This window comes from Lissotriton helveticus, chromosome 5_1 (assembly GCF_964261635.1).
Source record: "Lissotriton helveticus chromosome 5_1, aLisHel1.1, whole genome shotgun sequence".
NCBI classification, from domain to species: domain Eukaryota; kingdom Metazoa; phylum Chordata; class Amphibia; order Caudata; family Salamandridae; genus Lissotriton; species Lissotriton helveticus.
Genome location: NC_136065.1, coordinates 435,088,505 through 435,116,163, shown reverse-complemented (window position 1 = coordinate 435,116,163; position 27,659 = coordinate 435,088,505). Strand labels below are relative to the sequence as shown.

The 27,659-nt window shown below is 46.1% G+C and overlaps 1 protein-coding gene across 2 annotated transcripts in view; it reads right to left on the bottom strand.

Annotated features, from left to right (window-relative positions):
• CEP104 (centrosomal protein 104) overlaps positions 1 to 27,659 on the bottom strand; it is a 577,612-nt gene that overhangs the window by 72,463 nt on the left and 477,490 nt on the right. For both annotated transcript variants that reach the window (XM_078642632.1, XM_078642633.1), the window contains exon 17: positions 2,599 to 2,677. In XM_078642632.1, coding sequence (XP_078498758.1) covers positions 2,599 to 2,677 — 79 coding nt within the window. The remainder of the gene's footprint in view (positions 1 to 2,598; positions 2,678 to 27,659) is intronic.

The following is a 27,659-nucleotide window of genomic DNA, read 5'->3' as shown; positions in this document are numbered from 1 at the left end:
TAACATCGCGGACATTTAATGCGGGCGGCGCAGGCCAGTTTCAACGTCAAGTTAACAGTTCAAACGCCATATTTCTACTACTACGGGATTTACCCCGTTGCAAATTAGAAACTCACCAGAACCGACAAACCAGGAACTTTCCCCGTAGAAAGTCGCGCATGCTGTTACATTGAAATGTGTTTTAATCTGCAACACTAGCGGCACAAAACCGCCATACAGCGTGAAAGTCAACACAGGAAACAGTATATGTATAATAGAGGGACCCTGGTTTTGAATTCCCATGGAACTGTTACTGTATTTGTCATGCCTCACTGTGAGGAGCTGAAAGCGCACTATTGGTGGAGAAAAAGGGTACATCTTGAGGCAATGCTTGGCTGCGGTGCCCTAATCGCACTGAGGCCTCCTACTAGCAATGAGGATTATGTGGGAAGCATTTTACTGTCGTGCGTTAATCACCAGTCTAGGGGCGCTTAGGCGTGAGGGAGAAAAAAGTAACTCAGCCAGACCTGGTGTTTTGTTAGGTTTTGATAAAGAACGTTTTGAAAACAAAATGACAAACAGAACTACAAGCCCCAGAATGCACAGCAAGAACTCTGACAGTACACAAGTTACACATGTGGTATCGGACTTCGACAGCTCTTCTCATACGGCGCAGTTCTGAGTCGCCTCTGGGCACTTGTTTACTAGAACGCTGGATGCCAAACTAAATGTGCGAGTGAAATTGTTCTGGGCTTTGAGAGAGGCTTGTGCCTAATCTATCCAGGTAGTAGTAACAACGGTAATAATTCCCAGAGTTCAATGTACAGTAAAAACAGTGCTTCCGGGACCGCAGAGACTACTTTTGGATAAAGACCCCGACAATTGCATGATCACAAACAAGACGTTTTGCCTTGATAAAAGCCCTTGCCCTGCCGCAAAACACATGTCGGCTGTTCTTTTTCTAGCTGCACTTTTGGAATAACAATAAAAACAGCACATCATCCTTTAAAAACGTAGATCGGACTTTGGGAATTATTACCCTTGTTAGTAGAACCTGGATAGACACCCCTCTATCAAAGCCCAAATCAATTTCGCTCAACTAGTGGCTCTTGGGTGTAGTCACTTGGGAGGCACGTGCCAACCGCAATATTGGGTCCGAGCTCTTTTAGCGTGAACTCTAGCATCATCCACCCATTGTTCCGCAAATAAATATGCGAGTCACCTTCCTAGCCCGCGCTTAGAGGAAAAAAACGTCAAAGGAAGTGTAGCAGAATGTGGGTTTAAGAGCGGTGCTACTCTCCCATTAAAACGACTCGAAGCCATTTTCCCCCGCGCCCTGTGCACGCACCAAAACTGGAGGCAATCATCACTTGTTCCACTGCATTGCCCATGTTTTGAATGAGCTAACTCGTATTTTCTTTGTCTTCGACAATAAAATACAGTTTGGAGTGCCATTTTGTTTAAAGTGTTTTTCGATTTCTACACAGAAACAATCGTGTTTGGCTGGAACCGAGACTGCTTTTTGCAGTTTTAATATGGCGCAAACTCGAACCAAAGGTATTAGAGCGCTCTACATGAGCACCACCAATAATTATTATATTCCACAAGCACACATTCATTGTTGTTAAGCACACGAAGATAAATTGATGTGCCCAGGATTGCAAGATGTTGAAATGCTGCTGGGACTCGAACCTGGTTCCCCAGCCCACCCCCCAGCTTCTCCACGAATGCCCTCACTGCCACTGGCAAACAGTGCACCTAATCCTTCCATAGCGCCCCCCCCCCCCCCCACACTTACATTTCATTTCCTTATGGCGCAACTCATAGTTCACTCGCATACAGTTATATAATCTGCCTGGTACACTTTCTTTGCAGAATGCACATTAACCCTCTGCACTACTTTAGGAAGAGTGAAAGTGAAAACTGCCATTAGACACAATTTGGACCTCTCACCAGTAGGAACATTAATCACCAGAGTTATCGTGACCTTTTATTCTTCCCTGAAAACTGCTGGATGCGCAAGGAAGTTCACATGCTTTTAAACTTAGTTATTTCCAAACAAGACTTTACAGCACCAAAGTAAGCGCCAGGTGCGGCTGCACAGGTCATAACACTTAAACGGAGTCAAGTAACTTATATTGCACAATTGCTCACCAAGCTACAACTTATAACAAAAAACAGCTTATTATTAGTCACATAGGCGAAATCTATATTATATATATATATTTTTTTTTTTGGTAAGTTTTAAGGGCAATGTGTGCACTAGCGGTGAGAGGAGGCATTTTTCACCAAAAAGATTGACACTCTGGCTTTCACAACATCACCCAAATGTAGAGGACCGCTTTATATAACCACCCGATACTGCACAATATATTGCCTTTCTAAAAAAAAAAAAGTCCTAATACTTTTACGGAGTTTCTTTAACTTCTATTGCACAACGGCTCACCAGCTTAAAACTTACCCAAAAAAATATTAACCACGTAGGCAAAACCTAATGCATTTACCAATGCTTGTTGTATGATTGTGTACATTAGTGCTGAGTTTTTCCACTGGGAAGTGTGCCATGTTACTGGCCCTCTCGGAATAACTATATTACAAACCCTGTCGACATGTACTTACTTGTCCAGATAATTGGAAGCTGAAGACTGGTCCTCCAAAATGTCAGGGTGCCCACTCAACAATTTCTTACTCCGATCATCTATGAGATAATTAAACACATTTTAAAAACCAAGCAATAAAATCAACTTTTTACAGCTTTAGAACAGCAGAAGGCGACCACTGATCATTAAAGTCCATTAGCAGTCATGGATCACCTGGATCCATCCAGTCCAGGTCAGTGTGGCCCATCCGGGGTTCAGGATCCTAGGATCCATTAGTGGTCAGGGACCATCAGCTACCATTCACGTTTATAGATCACCACATCCAACCATGGCCACGAATCATCAGGACCCATCAGTGTTCAAGGATGTTCAAGGATTTCCAAGGTTCATCTGTTCTGCACATTTACTAACTTACTCCTACGCTTCTCTATCAATTTTATTTTTCTACTCAGTGTTTGAAGCCATTTTAAATTACTGTAACCATGTTTTCAAACCACTGAAGTTTAAAATGGAGTAAAGAAAGGAAAACAGATGCTAATAGGGCAGTGACAACATCTTTACATGTAGCGAACCGATTACTATGCAATTATTAGACCTTTGATGTTTTGGGTCAGGATCTGGACAACACCTGAGTTGCTGGATTACAGGGCGGCTCTAATAGAGATAAAGGATCTAGATGTTAATAATCATATTATATGGTTCAATCACGTCAGTACATGGTTAAAGAAGATTGGTTTAGCACACTTCTGGAATAATCCATTTATATTGACCTCAAACTCAAGGAAGATTTTAAAAGTATCCTTTTGGGCCTTTATGGATTATAATAGACTAAATGATAGAGTAAATGGATCGCTGACTAGTGAATTCCTCTTGTTTAAGGAAAGCGCTTGTTTTGAACTCTTTTTAAATGAGGTAAATCCACCATTGCCAAAAACACTATACTTGAAGTATAGATATGGAATATTAATGATAAAATCATGTGTGGCAAGGTGGACCAATGATAGTAATGAGGGGAAGTCAGGGAAGATATTGCACATGCTCTTTTTTTTTTGCCCGGCTTATACGATCCCAAGAATAAGATGGATAAAACCACTGTGTATAAACATAGGTGTGAGATCGTACAGAGAGGCAAAAAGGATTTTAAAAACAGATACTGGCCAGATTATTGTCTTTGGTATTAGTAGGTTTCTGCTGGCAGTGAACTTCCTTAGGCTAAAAGCTGGTGAGAAATGTTAGTATTAATTAGAGAACTGATATTCAGACACATGAACTATTCAGGAAATATAGTTGAATGTTAATGGTTAACGTGTAGCTTGGGGCAGTTTTGTGGGAAATCGATTGTAAACTCAAATGATTTTATCTTTGTATATGTGCCTTTTTAAGTTATTTATGGTCTTTTAACAATATGATTGACAACTCCCTGCCATCAATCACTCATTCCTTGAACTGTATCTACACATAAAGTTGTAATATTATGAAATTTTCTATGAAATATACCTTTGTATGTACCTTTTATGATACAGATGTATCGAAATAAAGATGATGATGATGATGATGAACTTCACAAAGGCTGAAGATAAGAGTTCAAAGATGTACGTTTATACCTTTGACCACCGTTTAAAAGTAAAACCTAAAAAGTTTGAAAAGCAAGAATACTGCAAAAAGAAGAATCTTGTTCGAATGCCGGTGTTAACACAAGGTCTGACAGGAGTAGGCTGCAATTGGTATGAATTCTTGTGTGGAGGATAAGCCGCCAGAAAGCCCTTCACTCAATGTATACGAACAAATGACACATGGGTTACACCTGGTCATGGTAACACGATGGACTGCTGGTATGAAACGCACATCATACCTCTGCTGATTGACGTGCTTCCCAGAAGAGCATTCCACACATGGGTGGAATGTTAAACTTTGACCTGAAGACACACTGGTGGCCAACCAGGACATGTCAACACAGCATCAAAATCACTTGATGGTGGATATTCAAAAAACACAGGACCTCAAATCTACAGCAACTCTATCACAAAAGGCAACCAGTACCCATTTATTTTCCAATCATATTGTTATTTTATCCATGCAAAACTACAGATGTTCAATTTTATTTTAATTGTGGCCTAAAATATAATTCTTTGAAATTGCTTTCCGGTGCTGGCTTTAGCGCTGGTAGCGCCCGGTATGACAATGTTTGTAGGTCTCCCCCATCCATGGTCGAGGTGGTGACCACTTCCACCACGGATTCCCTCACCACCGTGTTCTAACAGTGCCCCTCAAGTCTCCATAAACACTCACTTTCAGATGCATTTATTTATATAGCTCCACTCATACCAGTGTAGGGTGTCAGAGCACTTTGCATTACACACACATTACACTGAGACAATCACACGTGTGTAAATCAAAGTATAGGAAATGTTACATAAGCCAGAGGACTACAAGGTGTAGGAGTGACATGGCATCCATACTGGTAGGCAGTATAGTTTAAGAGTGCTTGGTCTGGAGAAGCACAAACTCAGAATTGAAAAGGGACCACCATAGTCGGGGGTTCTATTTAATAATAAGAATCGATTTCTACCCAAACGAACCCGTTTTGCAACATTAGTCTATGCTCTAATCTATACTTTGTTGAGTGCATGCAGTTCTTTGATGACAGTTAATAATTCACTGTTCTGTATTAGGATTTACACTTCTAAACTGCAAGTAACAAAAGGATATCTCCTGGAAAAGCAGTAACCACACCCCCTGAAGTCAGCACCCGGTGCGGTGGCACCGGTTGCACCACCGTTGAGCCAGCCCTGGTTTCGAGAACCAGACCTGCTTTCCTGATCTGAGACTTCGCAAGACCGACGGACTTGTATCTGTCCTTTCTAATGTTGTAGATTATTATAGAGCCCCTCTTTCACAATACAGCAAACAAGGCCATCGTTTTAAGAAGAGAAACCGATCTGCTATCTCTCTGATTGCTTACTGTGTGAGTTGTGCGCACAAAAGACGGAAGGCAGGAGCTCTACCTAAGAAAACGCAACGCCAGCAGAACTCCTTCAACTCACCCAGCAGCAAACTATATATAAGGGATGCCAGACAAGCAACACACACGATCGAGCAGGTTACACGAGGAAGCTGCAACAAGCACTACCCAAAGCAGAGATCTCACACGTAAGCAGGGTTGGATGGGATGAAAAATAGGCCCGGGCGCCCTAAAAAAATGTAGCCCATATTTGCGGATTGCGCCTTTTCGCAAGACACTTCTTAAGCATTATGAAAAGAAGGGGGTAGGGCGCTAAAAGATGCATGTTTTCTCAACTTTACTGAGATAAAAAAAATGCAAATGTGCCAGGACTCTTTGTGTAAAGTTGAGTTCACAATGGTGACACCACATCTTGAATATAAGTGAGGCCACGGCTGCTCAGACCCCCTGGCCTGCATACATTAAAGGGCCGCCCAGAGAGAGACACCTCCGCCCTGCGGGTAAAAGGGAGGTAATAGTGGCCCATCTGCCTCCACAAGGCCGTTCACGCCCCCACTGGGCCGCTGGCGTCATGTGAACGGTATAGACACAGCCCAAATCGGCCGCCGTGCTGGCCAAAATAGCTGCCCGCAGCTGCAACTCAGATGCCCGAGTGGCCGCCTTTCCAATCCGACCTGCAAGTAAGCCAGGTTTGTTCGCACAGCGGTGCACGGTAAGTTACACACTTGGTGCTAAATTATATGTCAACATGGGTTGAAATGAAGAAGTACGAACTAAAGCTAAATAAAAGGTGTTTCCTTCAAAGTTGCCCCCGTGGGCACCCGTTACTTGCTTTCCAGGTTTCCAGTGGGAGGGAATCGGTTGTTCATGCAGTTTCCTGCCACCCCAGGGTTATGCCCACACCCAGTCTGCTAGGCCAGAACAAGGCCCTCCTTTATGCGGTCACTCTTGGAACAGGCTGGCATCGGGGAGGTAAGATTTCAAAAAACACTGCAGGACACGGCACGCTCCCTGACATTTCTCTTTACGTTAACGGTCTTGCTTTTGGAAGTTACAAGGTGGCACAGTGCCAGGTTATACACACTAGATCAGTAAATACAGAGCGCAGCAACATTTAACTTTTACATTCACAAGTTTAGTAGATTGTGTATATAAAACCTTATGAATGGTTGTGGACACTGATGGTGAATATTAGGTAGCGTCCACTGTTTACTCCTTGGAGGGGAGGTTGGTGCTGGACTAGTTTGGGTTGATGAGAGAGAGAGAGAGAGAGAGAGACAGAGAGAAAGAGAGAGAGAGAGAAAGAGAGAGAGAGAGGGAGAGGGAGAGAGGGGAGAGGGAGACGGAGAGGGAGAGAGAGAGAGGGGGAGAGAGAGAGAGAGAGGGATGGCATCCTTGAACCTGTTCTGGGTAGGTGGGAGTGAGTGGCTCATATTAACTGCTCTCTCTCTCTCTCTCTCGGACTAAAAGTCAGTGTGCATCCCTGTTTCTCCTCGGAGAGGGGGAAGAGTGGATGACGTATGCAGATACTCTCTCTTGGGAGAAAAGAGGGTAGTGGGGTGGCTACCACTTCCATTCCCTGGCTGGAGGAGAGCCCACACGTTGTTGATCTCTTTTGTGAGAGAGGGTCGAAAGCGCTCTTCCCCTCGCTGTTGGAAGATTCATCTGATGTACTTACTCCCTCAGCCATGTGGTAAGGGGATAATGGCTTCCATTATTCCCTTCCAGGTGTGGGTGACTATCATGAAGTCTGCTACCCACCCCAGAGGGGCAGTGAGAAGGCTGTCAAAGCTCTCCCTTGGTAGGTGGCGAGTACAGTGGCGTCCAAAACTCTCTCCTGCGTGTTTGAGGGTGGAGGAAGATTTAGTATAGAGTGCTGTGATGACCGACTGCTCTCCTAGCTAGGGAGAAGTGGATGCTGTCCACCACCCTCCAATGGGAGGGTAAAGACACGGCTATCGTCCACTTCTTTCTTCTGGCTCTAACTTGGTACCCTTCTTAATAGAGGGCTGTACATAGGCTTCTCCTTTGGGCATAGAAAATCGAAAGGAAACAATGGAGTGGGGTAAATTGCCTTTGCTTTGCCCTTGCCATGACTGGGTACAGCAGCTTTTCATCCACCTAAACAGTTGAGTTCCAGACTTGGTCTCTACCACCAGGGCTCAACTCATCATCTACCTTATCACTCATTTCCTTCCAAAGAGCCCTCAGCCAACCCTAGGGTAGTTCATAGAGAGCTAGAAAAAAATGCAAATATTAACAAAGCTGACGCTAACCCCTCCTCAAGGCTACTCTGCATCTTACAAATCCAAAGTCCAACAAAACAGACGTCAGAGGAAACCTTCATTCACTTTAAATGTTGATGGTACACAATGGATGGAGCCTGAACTGAGGGGACATCCAATGAATGATGACACAATAGTTCTCAAAACACAAGTAGAGAGAATCAAAGGATGATTATAGAATGCCTATTGTTACATTTTGTTCGAGATGTAGGACATGGGTAAAGAGATTTTTTTTCTTACACTGGGTGGACCCTTCAGCATAAGCTATTTTTGCATTATGATGGCTTTCCCACCATTATTAAACAATTTTCATAAGAAACGTTTCTCTTTAGAATGGATACTTTACTAACTTTCCCCCTTCTTTGATCTAATTTTAGCTGATGATCTAGTAAACGCTTATTTTAGTGTTTGAAAAGGACACAATTGATGCACAAGTTACTACTTGTGTAACAATATCTCTGTAAGAGACATTAGTTAGTGATAGATTCCTTATCTTAGAATATCCCCAGGCGTCAGACTGGATCCAGAAAGTTTTTCTAGCAGTACCCTGCGCATCAGTAGGTGGTGTCGTGCAGCTCCCCGTCCGTCGCTGGTGTCATATGCGCCGAGATGACGTCACAGAGACTACTTAGGTGCCACCCATGTGCGCTGACGTCAGTTCTGTACACGACTTTCCGCACCAGGAATGCAGAGCCATACAAGAAACAGACTACTGGTGCCATGAAACTAGGGCCCGGAAAGGGATGTCCCTAGTAATCAGTTCGCAGAACGGGGAGGATTGGGGGGCGGTAAGGAATCCATCACTAACTAATATCTCTTACAGATATATAGTTACACAAGTAGTAACTTGTGCATCTTAAAGAGATACGTTAGTGATAGATTCCTTACCTTAGAATAGATACCCCAGCAATACCAACCCCGGTGGTGGGTCTGCGAATAAGATTACACCAGAAAGTCGCGGAGAACAGAACGGCCAAAGAAGCAGTCTCTCCGGACTTGACTGTCAATGCAGTAATGCTTAGTAAACGTGTGCAGCGAGACCCACGTAGCTGCCTGACAAATGTCCTGCAAGGGAACGCCGCGTCCCAAGGAAGTAGTGGCTGCCTTTGCACTGGTGGAATGGGCACGCAGCCCCTCAGGAGGCTCCTTCTTAGCCAACAAGTAACAAGCCTTAATGCAGAGAACGACCCACCGAGAGATGGTCCGTTTGTGCATAGCCCGACCTTTCTTGGCGCCCACGTAGCCAACAAAGAGCTGGTCATCCACCCGGAACTGTGTGTGCAGCTCAGGTAGAAGGAGAGCGCACATTTCGGGTCCAGACGGTGGAGCCTCTCTTCCTCTTTGGAAGAAGGCGGAAAGAAGGTGGGCAATGTGATGGTCTGCCTGATGTGAAGGGCGTGACAACCTCTGGCAGGAAAGAAGGACGTGTCCTCAGAACCACCTTGTCCGGATGAACAGAAAGGAAAGGAGGTTTAAAAGAAAGAGCCTGGAGCTCACTCACTCTTCTGGCAGAGGTGATAGCTACCAGGAAAGTAGTCTTTAGCGTGAGAAGACGTAAAGGACAGTTATGAAGGGGCTGAAAGGGAGCGCACATCAGGTAGATCAAGACAAGATTTAAGTCCCATTGAGGCATTATGAACGGCACAGGAGGAAATGTGTGTGTAATGCCTTTCAGGAAACGGTTAACAACCGGGGACTTAAAAAGAGAAGGCTGATCTGGAAGCCGTAGAAAGGCGGAAATGGCTGAAAGATAACCCTTGATAGTGGCCAGAGCAGAGCCCTACTGGGCTAAAGAAAGAAGGAACAAAAGAACCTCGGAAAAAGGGGCAGAAAGTGGATCCACAGCCCTCGCTGTGCACCATGCCACAAACTTGTTCCACGTGCAGGCGTATACCGTTTTTGTGGAGGGACGCCTGGCTGCCAGAATGACATTGATAAAAACAAAGAGGAGCCCCTTTTAAGCCAAAGGAATAGGGCACTAAACAGTAGAGAAAAAACGGAATCCTTTGGTCTCAATGCAACTAAATTATGATATTCAACCAATAAGCATTTTCCATACCACCTAATACATATTCACTCATCCATCATATACACATACAACGGGAATTATACCATGTAATTCCCACAAAGAGTCAAACCATAGAGATACCAAAAATATAAATCGATTTATTGAAAAAGATTTTTTCTTTTTAGGTTAAGATAGTATTAAAAAGAGGGGGGTAACACAGACCCTGTATTTTATAAGCACAGTACATAATACATAATATTGTAGAATTAACAATTATCTAAAAAAATGAAATAGACAATCACATATTAAAATACAATTCATAAAAAAACACAATAGAACAAACTTAAAGAGAGTACATAGCACAGACAAACTCAATTTGTCATTAGTTTGCTACACATCTGTTTTCCACCAATAATTTGGGCATGGATCCTGGTATCAGCTACTCATTGACCCACACATTTTGTACAGATTGTGTATTGTGAAGAGCTTCTCATAGAATCTCGGATACACCTTATACGTGCTCCGCCTCAAACCATTTTCTTTATGTATTGATTAGGTTCGGAGAACTTTTTTCCTCAATGCGGGGTGAATTGCTGCTGTTAACGGGCGACTTGTTTCAATTAAGTCGTCCTCAGTAAGTCCCTTTTAAACATTAGGATCTATGAAATGGAGCCCAGCGTTTCCTGTATTCACCGTCCTCGAGCAGCTCGAGATTCTATGAGAAGTTTTTAAATGATTCATCAACTAGTACATGGCATGAATATAGCCCGTGGGGGGAAAAAACCTCTTAATTCAGATCCTTTTGTAGTATCTAACAATACTCCATATAGGAAAGATACTATAGTACTCTATATTTTCTTAGTAGTACTGAAACGGCTACCACGGCCCATTGGAGGTGGTGGTAAAAGTGATTTATTAAAAAAAGGACAAACATTGCTTAAAACAAAGAGAGTAAACATTGTCTGGTCTTGAGAAAGATGGTTTAACAATAATTACCATTGAAACGTGTCAAAGCTCTTCATAATACACAATTGTACAAAAGGCGTGGGTCAATGAGTAGCTCATACCAGGATCCATGCCCAAATTATTGGTGGAAAACAGATGTGCAGCAAACTAATGACAAATTGAGTTTGTCTGTGCTATGTACTCTCTTGAAGTTTGTTCTATTGTGTTTTTTTAATGAATTGTATTTTAATATGTGATTGTCTATTTAATTTTTTAGATATTGTTAATTCTACAATATTACGTATTATGCTTATAAAATACAGGGTCTGTGTTACCCCCCTCTTTTTAATACCATCTTTATCTAAAAAGAAAAAATCTTTTTCAATAAATCAATTTATATTTTTGGTATCTCTATGCTTTATGACTCTTTGTGGGAATTACATGGTATAATCCCGTTGTATGTGTATATGATGGATGAGTGAATAGGTATTAGGTGGTATGGAAAATGCTTATTGATTGGATATCATAATTTAGTTGCATTGAGACCAAAGGATTCCGTTTTTTCTCTACTGTTTAGTGCCCTATTCCTTTGGCTTAAAAGGGGCTCCTCTTTGTTTTTATCAATGTCATTCTGGCAGCCAGGCGTCCCTCCACAAAAACGGTATACGCCTGCACGTGGAACAAGTTTGTGGCATGGTGCACAGCGAGGGCTGTGGATCCACTTTCTGCCCCTCTTTCCGAGGTTCTTTTGTTCCTTCTTTCTTTAGCCCAGTAGGGTTCTGCTCTGGGCACTATCAAGTGTTATCTTTCAGCCATTTCCGCCTTTCTACGGCTTCCAGATCAGCCTTCTCTTTTTAAGTCCCCGGTTGTTAACCGTCTCCTGAAAGGCATTACACACACATTTCCTCCTGTGCCGTTCATAATGCCTCAATGGGACTTAAATCTTGTCTTGATCTACCTGATGTGCGCTCCCTTTCAGCCCCTTCATAACTGTCCTTTACGTCTTCTCACGCTAAAGACTACTTTCCTGGTAGCTATCACCTCTGCCAGAAGAGTGAGTGAGCTCCAGGCTCTTTCTTTTAAACCTCCTTTCCTTTCTGTTCATCCGGACAAGGTGGTTCTGAGGACAAGTCCTTCTTTCCTGACGACAGCTTGGGGCGAGCCCACCTTCAACAACCAGTAGTCAAGGTAGGGGAAGACTGACACCCCTGACCTGGGCAGGTGAGCTGCTACCACAGCCATCACTTTCGTGAACACCAGAGGGGCGATGGTAAGGCCGAAGGGGAGCACGGCAAACAGAAAATGCTCCTGGCCTACTGTGAACGGCAGGTAACGCCGGTGGGCCAGCAGGACGGGGATGTGAAAACATGCGTCGTGCAAGTCCAACGCTACCATCCAGTCTCCTGGGTCGAGGGCAGCCAACATCTTGAACTTCTCGTTCCAGAGGAAGCGATTGACGTTCCTGAGGGCCAAGATGGGGCGCAAGCCCCCTTTGTCCTTCTTGGGGACCGGAAAGTAGTGGGAATAGCAACCACGTCCTACTTCTGGCCCAGGAATGCGCTCGCTGGCCCCCTTGGCCAAAAGGGTCATGACTTTTTGTTGGAGAAGCGCAAAGTGATCCCCAGATATGCAGTGGAACTGAGGTGGCAAGGCTGGGGGGCAGACTCGAAGGGGAGGGAGTAACCCCTCCGGACGAGTTGCAGCACCCACTTGTCGGAGGTGACAGAACGCCAGTGGGGAAGGTGATGTAGAATCATGCCACCCACCGGTGTGGTGTGTGACCTGAAGCTCAGACTAGGAAGGCTTCAAGGTGGATGTCGTGGAGGTGGAAAGATCCTCATGCCGGCCCCCTGAGCCACCACGGCGGCCTCCACATCCACGGGCGCGCTGAGGTTGGATCTGCACATGCTTTTGGCTGAACGGGCAGGGGCGCCTCTGCCATGGCCACGAAAGGAATAAAAAGTAGACGTGGCCGGGCGCGTGGTGGAAAGGCCCAAGGACTTGGCCGTAGCTCGAGAGTCCTGAAAATGCTCCAGTGCAGTGTCGGCCTCATCACCGAAGAGGCGAGTGCCATCAAATGGCATGTCCATGAGCGAGTTCTGGACGTCCAGGGAGAACCCGTTGGACCTCAACCAGGCGTGGCGACAAAGCGCCATGATCGTGGAGAGGGAGTCCACGGTGTCCAAGCCACAACGAATGGCGAACCTAGCAGTGTCCTTACCCTCAGCCACAGCCTGAAACAGCACAGTCTGGACCTCCCCAGGGCACTGAGGCAACACCTCAGCAACGGTATCCCACACCGCGTGGGAATAGCGGCCCAAAAGGCATTCAGTGTTCACCGACCGCAGCCCTAAGCTGGCTGATGAGAACAAAAGCTTACCGAACTGTTCCAACTTCTTAGAGTACTTACCCGGCGGAGCCCTGGGAAAAGCACTCTGGGACGTCGAGGCTTGAATGGCTAAACTCTCTGGTGTGGGATGAGTAGTCAGAAAGGTAGGGTCAGCCGGCGCCGGGCGATGACGCCTGGCAACGTTTTTATCCACAGGAGCCCCTCTGGATGGCCGCAACCAAGTGCCCAACAAGACTTCAGTGAGGGCATTTTTAAAGGGCAGCAGTGGCTCCGACGAGGTGGACGCCGACTGGAGCACCTCAGTAGGAGATTAGTCTGAAGGGTCACCATGGGGATATCAAGGTTAAGGGCCTTCTCTGCCTGAAGGAGCAACACCGTATACGAGGCGCCTTCCTCCACAGTGGGCAGCGGAGAGGCAAACCCCGGATCAGAGTAGACGTCAAGGCCGCCGGCCTCCTCCAAATCGTCCACCCAGTCCTGCTCGGAATCACACTGACGAGCAAGAGGGTCATCTAACCCCTCCCAATCGTCCTCCGCCGCCAGCACAGTCGGCACAGGTCTCGGCGGCGGGGCAGGGATCGGGATGGAAGAAATGGCGCCAGGAACGGCGCCGGCCGGGAACGAGTCGGTGCTGGGAACAAAACCAGCCGGGAACCAGGGCAGAGGTGGAACCAGCGGTATCCACTGCGGTGCCGCTGACGGTGCCGAGGGCGCCGCCGGGGCTGGAGCCGGCAGCATGGGGCCTCTTGGAGCTGGGTTGGAGCCAGCGGCGCTGGATCCTGCGGCGCCGGGGCCGGAGCCGCTAGCGGCACCGGGGCTGGATCCGCCGGAAGAGTCGACGGACCTGCAGGATCCCGACACAGGACAACGGGGCCCAAAGGGCGCACCGGCGGGAGCCCGAGACCTAAACAGGCAGTCCATGGCAGCAAGAAACTCTTGCACCTGTGCAGGAGTCGCCAACGGACACGGGTAAGGCGGGTAGGCTGCGGGACTCCAAGGCTCCGAAGGAGCTACAGAGGCGGAGCCTCTGTCCCCCTCGTCCGCATCCGAGGACCGACGGGGGGAATGTCGGAGAGCGAACATGCTTCTTCAACTTCTTTGTGCGTCGTCTCTTACCCGAATCAGAGGGTGAAGACTTGGATCCCGAGAAGCGGTGATGATGGCCCCGCGAGCGGTCACAGGAACGAGCCCTGGACCTCGAGCGGCACGGGGACGAGTGCCAAACTTCAAGCAACTTCCGGCGCCGCTCCCTCAAGGCCTTCGGGCCATAGCCCTACAGTCCAGACAGGACCGGGTGTTATAGTCACGCTCCAGGCAGTAGAGACAGACGTCGTGAGGGTCCACTACCGACATACTGCGATGGCAGGCCCCGCAGGACTTAAAACTAGGCATCCCTACTTGCACCAGAGAAAACCAACACGAGACAAATGTCTCAGAAAGATAGTAAAAAAATGACTGAGGTATGTGCTCTAACTGGATCTGCGCTTACTGGCGCGGAAAAAGAAAGAACTGACATCAGCGCGTATGGGTGGCGCCTAAGTAGTCTCTGTGACGTCATCTCAACGCATACGACGCCAGCGACGGACGCGGAGCCACACAACGCCACCTACTGACGCACAGGGGTACTGCTAGCAAAACTTTCCGGATCCAGTCTGACGCCTGGGGATATTCTAAGGTAAGGAATCTATCACTAACGTGTCTCTTTCAGATGGACGGAATGCAGAACACATCAAAACATTCACCCCCAGTCAAGAGATCTGGGTTAAATCCATCATTCTTTTGCTCACCATGCCACCCCAGTGGCCATATGCAAATCGGTCTTGACCCTGATGGATGAAATATAGAACAAATCTAAACCCAGTCAAGCGATCCTAGTTAAATCCATCATTCTTTTACTCACCATGCCACCCCAGTTTAGACCTGGCCATATGCAAATCAGTGCCTGTGCAACTTAGGGCGAACAAAGCGATACCAAAGGGAATGATGGACGGAGCGTTTGAGCAAATCAAACACTCACCCCCAGTCAACTGATCTGGGTTTAATCCATCACCATTCTTTAGCTCACTCCACCACCCCAGTTCAGACATGGCCATATGCAAATCAGTCTGACCCTGTGCCTCATGGGAACAGTCCAGCCCGAACTGCCAAGCCAGGTCCTCCCTGGACCGGAAACAAGCATCCTAGGACCGGGTTCGGGAGGGTTTCACCCCTCTTCAGCCAAGATAGCTTGATTCCAGTGGCACAGTGAGCCCAGGACCCACTTCTGGGCATACCTGGCGCACTTAGGGCGAGAAAGCAAAAGACACACAAGCATTTTCAATGCAATAGGTCTCGCAGTTGTGAGAGTTTGAGCTATTGGCATTGTAAATGACAATGCCTTTTATTTATGTTTTGGTTTTTATAACATAAATAAAAGGCATTGTCATTTACAATGCCAATAGCTTAAACTCGCGTAAAGGCGAGTCCTATTGCATTGCAAATGCTTGTTTGTGTTATTCAGGAGATGAGTCCCTCCATCTTGTGGTCATGAGCTGTGGACAGCTGATTGTGAGGGCTTAGCGTTTGTTAACACTGGGAGGCCGAGGATGCGGCACAGAATATGTCTTGCACAACACAGCTTTAAAAACAAGATTGTTATAAACCAGCATGGGACTGGCCCCAGAACTTTAGAAGGAGCCAGTTGATTGACATAATTGTTAGTCCGTCCATGCGGCCATATCCGGTCGATGTTATGATGACGTGCGACTTCAAGGAGTCTCCGTTAGGCTAATAAATATACCTGCGCGCGCGCTCAGGCATCTTGGTTCGGCAATAAACACGCCCCTCGCTCGCCCGGGCTTTTAACCGCTCATTAATCTGACTGATTATGTGATTGTGTCAGACAGACTCTTCACTAACGGAAATTGGTTTAAAAATGGGGCTTGCTAATTCTTTCTGCAGTGACCTTTTCCGAGCAGAAAACCACAGGCTTTTTCTGTTCCACTTACAGGTTTGTTATGTCCGGGGGTTGCTATAATGGAAACCGAATTGCCAAGTGGTCTGACCTATGTAGTGTAAAAGAGCTAGAAGTGGAACTATGGTTATTATTAGCAAAAAATGGCACCTGCCAAGTGACCTTTTATGAGGGCGGCACCTGCAAATAGCTGTGATAACCCTTCTAGCAACTCAGCAGCTAAATTGGTAAGCGTGAGCTTGGGGGCTCATCAAAGTCGAGTCTCTGGACACAGTGAAATTGACACTCGGTGTGACAGTAACAAAACAAACAAGCAAACTCACCGCCGCAGCCCGGCTTCAACAGGAAGTCAGCCAAGCTTTGTTGGGGCGGGGACGGACAAAAACAGGAAGCAGGCGCTCCTGTGGCCGCTGGATGATTTCCATGTTAGCTAGCGGGGCTCCCGTGCTCGTGGTGAGCCCCGCGGCCCCCGCCTGTTACCCGGAATGACCCGCTGGCTGCCGAGGGACACGCAAGAAGAACCTGGTGAGTGGGGTGTGAGGGGGATGTGTGCGCGTGTGTGCGCACGTGTGTGTATGCGTCTGTATGTATGCATGTGTGTGCGTGTTAAAATTGCATGATGACTGGTTGGTGGTGGGTGGGGGGGAGGTGGTGTGTAGGCGAGTGTCTGGGTGGCTGAGGCCGCTGACGCGGACCCCTTCTGTACACAACCTGAGGTTGGTTCCAAAGGGCTGGGGGGGCCTCAGTGCTCTCTTTTGTGTGTATGTGTGCGGGGGGGGGGGGGTGTCTCTGCATGTATGTATGTGCGTGCGTGCATGGGCGCTTGTGCGTGTGTGTATGCGTTGTGCCTGCGTGGGTGTATGTGTGTGTGATTGAGAGTGAATGCCAGGCAGGGGATGTGCACGGCGACGTGCGCGCCCTCGAGAAGGAATCTGAGACAGCGAGGCGCGTGGCCGATCGCTGTCTCACATTCCTCCAGACACGCCAGCAAAAGTTGTCTTCGCAGACAAAGCATGCTTCGCATGCTTTTTAGGTCTGCTCGACCTCACAATTGATGGATGGAATGCAGAACAAATCAAAACATTCATCCCCAGATCTGGACTGTTCCCATGGTGCACAGGGTCAAGACTGATTTGAATATGGCTGGGTTCAAACTGGAATAGCATGGTGAGCAAAAAAACGATGGATTTAGGCGCAGATCTCTGTACTGGGGTGAATGTATGACATTGCCACCCGAGTGGGACGGGTATGCTCAGACGTGAGTCCCAAGCTCTCCATGCCACTGGAATCAAGCTATCCTGGCTGATGAGGGCTGAAAGCCCAAAACTGTTACTAGGATGTTTGTTTCCAGTCAAGGGAGGACCAGGCTTGGCAGTTCGGGCTGGACTGTTCCCATGGGGCACAGGGTCAAGACTGATTTGCATATGGCTGGGTTCAAACTGGATTGGCATGGTGAGCAAAAAAACGATGGCTTTAGGCACCAATCTCTGTACTGGGGTGAATGTAAGACATTGCTCTGCATTCTGTCCATCAACTGTTGTTTTTGCATTTGACACCCCGAGTGGGACGGGTATGCTCAGAGGTGAGTCCCGTGCTCTCCATGCCACTGGAATCAAGCTATCCTGGCTGATGAGGGCTGAAAGCCCGAAACCGGTCCTAGGATGCTTGTTTCAAGTCCAGGGAGGACCTGGCTTGGCAGTTCGGGCTGGACTGTTCCCATGGGGCACAGGGTCAAGACTGATTTACATATGGCTGGGTTCAAACTGGAATGGCATGGTGAGGAAAAAACGATGGCTTTAGGCCAAGATCTCTGTACTGGGGTGAATGTATGACATTGTTCTGCATTCTGTCCATCAACTGCTTTTGTATTTTAGTGTTTGAGACACAGCGATACGTTCCTAATAATAAAACATGTTCTACATCATCCAGATTAAGGTGGAGAGAAGTGTGCCTTTTCCAGGCAGATGGCTTTCCATGCAGAGTGGTGTCACAATCTTGGCTCAACGCAGGAAAAGCAGACCATGAGATCACAAAGGTGTAGGCAATGTTGACCTTCACAAGAAATCTAGTGCTCTCCAAGCAGGTCTAAACGAAAATGCCATGTTTTACAGAAACAAGAGACAGAACACCATTAAAATAAGCTAATTTGACTTTTTACAGAAAGTCAGGTCTTTAGACTGATTTCACGAAGTAAAGAAGGATTAGATACTCATTTGCAATCATCCTATAATATTGATGGCCAACAGTAGGTTGAGAATGCAGTTACACTAAACTGGTCATGACCTAGACCACATGGGTCACTTGATGTAGGGTTTTAATTATATATTATTATAGTAGAACATTAAAGAGTGTTTAATTTCATAGGCAAGTAACTACAAGTCAAAACGCACTCGCCAGAAATAATTTTTTAATGTGTTAAGTATGTCAGGACCAGGTTGGGGAGGGTTCTTGAGGAGGCCGCTGTCCCCTGTCTAGCATAACGCCATAATATTTTTTGGTGGGAGGAAGGGTTGTTTCATTATGTTGAGGGTATCTGTTATTTGTTTTTTTACATTCTATTACTCTCCCAACTGTGCTATATCATTCTGCTTATTTCCAATTTACTTCTATCCTCTATTTCCTGACTGCTCAATTTATGCAAGAATCACATTTTAACAAAAAAATATTTAAATCCATCCTGCATGTGACATACACCAAGTTTACAAGATTACAGCACTATACCAGGACTTTCCTGAACCACGGAGAAACAGCAACTCTCATTCTACATGACCTGTCTGCGACCTTCGACACCGTCAGCCACTACCCTCTGATCAGAAGACTACACAGCACAGCCATCCAAGGACCCACACTCCACTGGATCTGCTCCTTCCTCAAGAGAAGAAGAGCTCAAATAGTTAGAATGCCACCATTTACATCAGAGACAAAAAACCTGATGTGCGGAATCCCCAGAGATCATACCTACCTTTTTTAGCGTCTACATGACGTTGCTAGCAAATATCATACAATCTCAAAGCATCTCCATCATCTCATATGTTGACAACATCCAACTCATCCTCTCTCTAAAGGATAAGGCAGCTACCTTTAGAACCAATTTCACAAACTGCAGGACCATGGCAGCTGACTTGATGAGAACAAACTACTTGAAACTCAATTCCGACAAGATGAAAGTTCAGATTTCCAGAAACGAGACCTCCCCAAGGGACTCTACCTTGTGGGAGTCGGATCTAGGACCAACATCCATCGACCACACAAGAAATCTGGGGATCATCCTAGACAAACTGACCATGATAGCACAAGTCAACGCAATAAACACCTCCTCCTTCCACATCCTACGCATGCAACAAACGATCTTCAAGAGGCTGCTACAGTGCACCAGATGGACAATCACCCAAGTACTCATCACAAGCATGCTCGACTAGGGTAATGCACTCAGAGCGGAATCTCTAAGCAACTCCTACAAAGGCTCAGATCCTCCAGTATGCGCAAGACTCATACTGAAACTCACCTCAAGAAGCTCCACTGGCTCCCAATTCACAAACGCAGCCACTTCAAAGCCCTACACAAAACAGGAATGAGACTAGCCTACTTTAACAGTCTCTTACACTTCCACCAGCTGACCAGACAACTACGCTGTAGCTCACTCTCTCATACACCACACACCTGTGTAAACATGGTACAAACTCCCTTGGCACATCAGGGCCTCCTACTCACTTCTTGAGTTCCGCAAGAGTCTGAAGACCTGGCTCCTCGGGTACCATATGCCCACTCACCTTCTCAAGTGTCTAGATATCCTCACAAGTGATTAGAGCACTCTACAAATCTACATGACATGACATAACATATATGTTGTGTAAACCATTTAATCAGGAGTGAACTACAAATTCCATTCTTAACTGTTCATGGTCTGAAATCTCCAGTAAAAGGCATCAAAATATTAGATTACTACTGGAGGCAGAATGAGAAGATTATTTTCCTTCGTTAAGAGATCCGGTTTCAACACAGAGAAGACCTAAAGCTATATTAACAAGCAATGACAAGTCAAAAGGTCTGCCTTGGATTTCGAGTCCCGACTAAAGCAGTACTTTCTGCATACAATGCATCTATGAGATACATAATTTCATGTGTGATGACTGAATACACTTTTGAGAGATAATGGGAAGCAGAATGATACACTAAACAGTCTAGAGATTGAGGTGCAAGAGAAATATTCCTTTGGGCGGAGGCTACGCTCAGCTATATATATTTTTAAGAATTGATAATAGGTCATGGAAACAGCTGCACTGTTAAGCCAGACCTAAAAATGAGTAGTGAGGTTCTATTTTCTGGGGGTGTATAAAAATGTGGTGCGATTACTTTCATGGTCAGAAAAGAAAACCGAGAGAAATTAGGCGAAAGAGTCAGGGAGGGATAGTGGGTGTCGTCACATAATGATAAAGGATCAAAAGTCTCTGATTAGGAATATATAAGGCCCCTCCCTATTTTGAAAAGGAATGAAAGAAAAACTGATCTCCTCAGTAAATGCCTTAAGTGCCTTATTTTACAAAAGTGTAAAATATTCCCATGGACCTTCAAAGTACCATTTAATCTTGCTATTCAATATATAATGTAAACAATATAAAATATGCAAAGATTACTGCAAATAGATTCAAAATTATAGTCTTATTGATAACCTCAGCTCAAACTGGTTTCATGAAAAACAAGATTATCAACCAATAATGCTGGACTGATCGCCCATATTATAAATCACTCAAAGGGCATGGCCTTCATCTGCAATTGCTTTGGATTTAAAAAAAGGCATGTGATGAGGTGCCATGGCATTTTCTGCAGTAAATCTTGAAAGGTGCATCAATTCTTTATTAAAAGCGTCAATGCTTATTATCAACAACCCAAGGCATGCATCAAAACAACTGGGCTGACATTCAACTTTTTTATTTTAAATGAATGAACAACAAGATTGCCCTCTTCTCCCCTTTACTCTTCTTAATTGTCTACTACCATTACTGAGAGCCTTTGAGGGTGAAAAAGATTTCAAAGGTATGGTGACAAGTAATACAAGCATTTACAATGCAATAGGTCTCGCAGCATTAAAGTTTGAGTTATTGGCATTGTGTATGACAATGCGTTGCATAAATTTTTTCGAAAACTCTGAATTAGTGTATAAAGATGATTTGCAAACTGTCAGATGTTGCTTAATAATAAGGAGAGTTGGGAATAATTAGGATAGGCTATCTTTTGCTATCCTGTGTTTTTTTTGTTATGCTATGCTGTGTTTTGTTATGCTATGCTGTGTTTTGTTATGCTATGCTATGTTTTGTGATGCTATGCTGGTGAGGGTGAGTGAGGGTGAGTGAGTGAGGGTGTGTGAGGGTGAGAGAGGGTGTGTGAGGGTGAGAGAGGGTGTGTGAGGGTGAGAGACGGTGTGTGAGGGTGAGAGACGGTGTGTGAGGGTGAGAGACGGTGTGTGAAGGTGAGAGGGGGTGTGAGGGAGGGTGAGGGGGTGTGAGGATGCAGGGGTGTGTGAGGGTGAGGGTGAGGGGGTGTGTGAGGGTGAGGGAGGAGGTGGGCGTGTGAGGGTGTAAGGGCGAGGGTGTGAGGGTGAGTGAAGGTGTGTGAATTCGAGAGGGAGTGAGGGGGTGTGATGGTGAGGGTGTTTGAGGGTGATGGGGTGTGAGGGTGAGGGGGTGGTTGCTCCGAAATGCTGCACACTCCTCCGTGGAGGAATACATTTCACTGACCCAAATGTCTTATGGCTTCAGTAAATATGGAATTGCAGGTGCGCCATCATACTCTCTTACGTGCCACAATAACCGTCCCACCTAGATATAGTCAATTCTACTCTAGACTCTGATCTCCCCAGTAGTCCAGTCCAGCTCAGTATAATGCCACCTGACCTGTTCAGTTGGCCCAAAAAGAAAAGTAAATATCCTCCTTTGTGATTGGAAAGCAAGGGTAAACGGTCAGGAGTTGCAATCTACCTTGATAAATCATGCAGTGCAGTAGTCTCCTTTTCAAGTTTGCTTCCATAAAACGAATCTTGCACGTACAGGCTAGCGCCACGATAACTTCAACAAAAAACTTGCTACCATTGTTGTGATTTAAACCCAACTCATTTTTAAGCACACACAGATTCACAAATCTAGGTACTAGGTTCTAAGACGCGAGTGGCTACAGTGCGATATAGGCACATTATTTATCTCCGCTAGACAAAAAAAAAATAACGGAGTGAAGCGCTTCAAACCGTTAACAAGAGAAAGAGCCTCTATCCTTTCACATGAATCAGTTTGAGGACCTACACAGGACTCCCAGAGTACCCAAACTCCATGGACATCGGACTTAAGACATACTAGTAGAAATCTGCAAACGCCGGTCTTTGTAAATCCTTACAGTAAAGGCTCCTACCCGGGGCACATTCTAAGAGATGTTCCTCACGCATCTACGCCTCAACCCCGGTATTCCTCCAAACCGTGCCGGCGGCGGTCTCTCTTCATAACTAGCAATGGCCTCTATAAAAGCTCATTCAGTGACCACCCCAGTCTCTTGGCAATAAAATCCCTCTCGCCAGCCCTGGCGTTCCTCCCTATATTCAGCTCTCACATTCTGTGTGCAGTCCTCCGCAGCCGCAGGACACGGATGGCAGTCCTCGCTGGGAGTGTAGCAGACCGGGTCCCTGAGGGGTGGAGGCGGAACCCAGCAGCCAAAGGCTACGAGTAAAAGGACGCGTAGGGCCGGCGGTTCCCAAAGCCATGCGAGGCAGAAGTGGCTCCAGCGGTCGCATAGCCAGGCCAAGAGCAGGCCGCAGAACCCGGGACATGTAACTCAACATGACTGGTGGTAAGAAGGCACAAGCGCGCTGCGGAAGACAGGACAGGACACAGGAAACCACGTGCAGAGGGCACAGGCCGGAAAAACGTCACCTCTACACCCACATCTTCCTCGTCTTCGTCGTTCTCGTCCTCTTCTTCCTCCTCATTTTCGTCTGGAGGGGTAGGGGTTGTGATCCTCGTTACCCTAGGGCGGCTTGTGATTGTAGAGGCGGGTGTTGGACGGGGCCCGGTTTTGAACTTCAGAGACACTTGAAGATGAGCGAAACTGAAACCTGGTGTGGGGCGGGACTTCCGTCTTCAGAAGCCCGCGCACACGTAGTGCCTGGCCAGAGGAGTGGTGACGCGGGGCTCCCATGTCTGAGGGAGAGCCCCGCGGAGGCTGCAGAGTCCGGCGATGCGGTGAGTGGGGTTAGTTGGGGGCGGGGTGTCTCTCTGTATGTGTGCGTGTGTGTGTGTGTGGGCGGGGGCGGCGGCGGGGGGGGAATTGTTTGTGTGTGTGCGCTCGTGTGTGTGTGGGGGGGTTGCGGGGGGGGGCTGGGGAGGTGTGGTGTGTGTCTGCATGTGTGCGCTCGTGTGTGTGTCTCTGTGTGCGTGCGTGATCCATGGTGACTGAAGAGCCTGCCGGAATCGGAGCTCATGTTCACGCGTGTGACCTGATCCGATTCCGGCAGGCTGCGTGTGCGTGACAGTCTCTTGTCCAAGTCTTTTTAGTCCTTGAAAGCTGACATGATCGCAATAGGCTCGCTTTGCGACCAGGGGCTTCGCCCCTGCAATCGCAGCGAGACCTAAAAAACTATATATTAGCTGCTAATGCAGATACACCATGCTATTTGTATTAGAGGTTGAAACTCTAGCCCAACAAAAGAAAAAACACAGTCAAAGCTTATTTTCTGGCATCAGATTGCTGCATCAGCAATTGCACATCGGAATGTGCTGCTCAGCATCCCTGTACAAGCAACATGACCAGAGATTCAGGTGTCAGATGTTTCCCTTAAATACACAGGCTTACATTCCTAAAGAACCTTTGGTAACCCTCTTTTTGAAGTATACCCTATCTAACAGCTGATTCCTCACCTTTAGAATGTTCCTAGGTGCCACACAGTGTCTTAAGATTTTTTTCAGCAATGCTCCCCGTGAGTCAGTAGGTGACACCTCTATGGCTCCACACGGACTTCATGCTGCCCCAGAAGTGACAGAGTGGCGCTGCACATAAGTGCCACCACAGTGTGCTGTAGTCAGTTTCTTAATCCTTCTACACCCTCAGATATGGAGCACTTCAATAAATTGGAGGTGAAAATGGGCCCAAATCTAACTTAGAATCTTATTATGATGTTCATGAGTCCACTCCACAGAGCAGAGAGATGAGAAGCCAAGGAGGAATCTGCGGTTTGTTAGAGAATCCATTAGGAAGAATGCTTCAGAACATGGGTACTCACAAATATTTTCCTGGGGGCCGCAAAGTTTGGTCTGTGGTGTGACCGAGGGCCGCACTGATGCCAGCGGGCGATGTAAAGTGGGTACAGGGGACCCGAACATGTATATCTCGTGGCTATCTTTAAAAAAGAAGGTGTTCCTAAAGTTAAATGCCTAGTTACTTCCTTTCTCTAACTGCAATCTACCTTTAAATGAGTGCTTGCTGTATATTAAAAAGAAAAAATCATGTTAGCGCTGAGTCGAGTAAACAGCAATCCAGTGCTGCTGCTGCCCAGTGGGCCGCATGTAAAGGTCAGCAGGGCCGCATGTAAAGGTCAGCAGGGCCGTATGCGGCCCCCGGGCCGTACTTGGAGTATCACTGCTTCAGAATGTAACTAACATGTTCTTGTAATGGACACTTCTAACCACAGATTGCACATTCAGAGAAAGTGGTTTATTAGTTGGGGTGGACTGGTGTCGAGCGCAAGAAAATAAAAGTCACTGTCTTGCTAGGTCCAGTCAAAGGTTTCAGTAACATAAACATCAGCTCAGCCACTGGTAGCTGTGGCACAGAGCAGACACGATTAACTTAGGGAAAATGTGTAAAACTTTTAGAAGTATCAAAACAGTTAAAAAAAATTGAAATAGAAGACAATAAAAATCCCACTCCAGCTTATATAAACAGAGTAAAATTTAATAAAATAACACCGAAAGGACAAACATCCAATAAGGGAAACTGGGGTTATGAACTTTTAAATCTTTAAGTGAACGTAGCGCCAAAAAGGGCAAAAGCCCCAATGGTCATCAAGGGCCACAGTAGACCAGTTAGGAGCGATTTGAGGCTGATCACAAAGGTGCGTGGGTTGGATACACCAAGTAGATTGGTTGTCCAAGGGCCTAGAATTAAGGAAGATTGATAAAAGTTGTTAATTTTAAGGAAAAAAAGCTCTTCCCTGTGCGGGACAAACTTGAAATTCTGTCCGATGCCATGGAACTGATAGTTGAATACTTTTTGCAGTAGGTCCCTCTTTAGCTCTGAAGCAAAAGTGCCCAAACTTCTTTTGGTACCACAACAACCACAGGAGGACACTTCCAAGGCCTTGGGCTATCAGGGGGAGCACTTCAAGACTCTTGTGGTGTCATGTTATCAAATTGAGTTGCCCACAGATCCAGGCTCATCTCCAGAATGAAAAGTCTTGGGCTTTAGAGTTTAGAAATGTTGCAAAAAGATCAACAGTTGGATGACTCTCAGTACGCATAAATGTAATGAAGAACTTCATGATCCAGAACTCATTCAAGGTCTTTGTCGCAAAAACTGCTCAGTATGTTTGTCTGTTGATTCTGCATTCCTGGTATGTGGACTGCTTTTAATGTCAGACCTCTGGCCAGAAACCACGTCCAAATATTCTCAGCCTCTTGAATCAGGGGAATCAGGGGTCTTGATCTGGTACCTTTTTGCTCTTCAGGTAATGTACCATTATGGTGTTCTCCTTTGGAAACAAGTTGCTGTTTATCATCAGAAATAGAAGAAAGACTGTGAGAGTGAGGTGGACTACTCAGGGTTCCAAGAAATAGAGGCGACAATGACTCACCTTTCCTGATCACCGACCTATGACTGAGAGATTGTGTCGATGAGCTCCCCAGCTGACCAGAGATGCAGCAGTGACTGTTGTCTGAACTGGAGGATTTTAAAGGTATGAAACAAACCTGAAGAAAGCTCTTCTGCTTGCATCACCATGATAGAGAATGCTTCACTAGATGGTGTTAGCTGCAGTTTGGCATCCCAGTTCTCCCTTTTGAGTCCATTAATCTTCTAGATATTGTTATAGAGACTTCATGTGCAGTCTTCCGTTTGGAACAATGAGAATGCAGTAGGCCTTCGAGTCTAACAGGTTAGAAATCCTTTGAGCGCCAGTATTCAGACTTCCATCAAGGGTCTGACATTTTTCCCAAATATATGATACTCTTTTCTTCGAATGAAACACTTTCTTGTGGCTAGTGTTGCTCCTAGGTAGGGCAAAACCTGTACCAGTGGTGTAAAGGTTTTCTGAAGATTGAGCTCTAGACCTAGCTACTGTAAAAGAGATCAAACTGTTATTTTCTTAGCAGTGTGGGAGTTGATGAGCCAAGTACACGTACATTAATATATTCTGATAATGAAGGGGGTTGCAACTACTGCCATGTACTTGGAGAATGTCAAAGAAGAGGATTTCAGGAAGAAGGGAAGCACTGCACACTGGCATTGTGATTAAACTACCACAAACAAAAATAATTCGGTGCTTTTTTACTGGAATCAGAAAATTGGTGTCCTTTACACCCTGTCTTCCTGCCATAGCAGAGGAAGGGTTTGATGATGCACTACCATGCAAACTCTTTCCCTCTTGATTCATTATGTTGGCAATTTGTAGATCCGGAATGGGTCTGAATTTCTTCATCAGACCTTTCTTCTGAACCAGGAAATACCTTTAGCCTTTTCCTTTGTGGGGTCGTTGTGTAGCTTGCCGAGATGTAATTTCGAGGTCGCCAAGTTATTGAGCTATAGAGCCCCCAGTGTAGTGAATAATAGAGGGTAGAGGAAGGATACATCATTGTTTACTGTTTAACTGTGGTCACTCTGATGAGCTGGAGAACTACTGTTGAGATGGCTTGATTCTTGCCTTTTATGATAAAAGTACCTGTGATCCTGAAGCTCCTGCAGTAGCTGACAAGGCTAGTGAGGGGGCTGAACCCTATGTCGAGTTAAGTGTCTGTAGTCCATCTGGCAGAACAGAGATTTATAGAACCGTGTTTCTGCCAGACCAACAGATTTAAGAGTGCCAATCTCTTTCACCCTATCATGCTTCTGTTCTTTGGTGCGCTGGTGAAAAACAGCAGAGCCTGAAAAATATAAGGTTTAGAATTCGAAGCAGAGCATCTTCTTTCAGTGAACTGAACAGTAGCCAAGAAGAGCGTCTCAAACTAAGGCGGTAGCAAAATCCCTAAGCTGTCAGTTCTGCCAAGTCAATGGTGGTACAGATGACTTGGTTGAAATAAGTAGTCCTTCTCACATCACTTCAAAGACTTACCTGTGTTCCCTTGGAAGATATAGAGATGTGCATGCTGGAAAGTGCAGAATTTATTAAATATTTCCAGATTTGCAAAAAATAAATTTACATTTAAGAATTGTTCAACGCAAAAAACAGACAAAAAAAGGAGGATTCTCAATGTTTTTCCAGCTTAAAAATACATGTGAAATATAACAGCCTTACAACTTTATCTTTTCTGGCGCAGACTGTCTTTCTGGCTTAACCGAATCTGGGTACAAGTCATGCCCTGTGCAGCAGTGCATGAGGACTTTGGT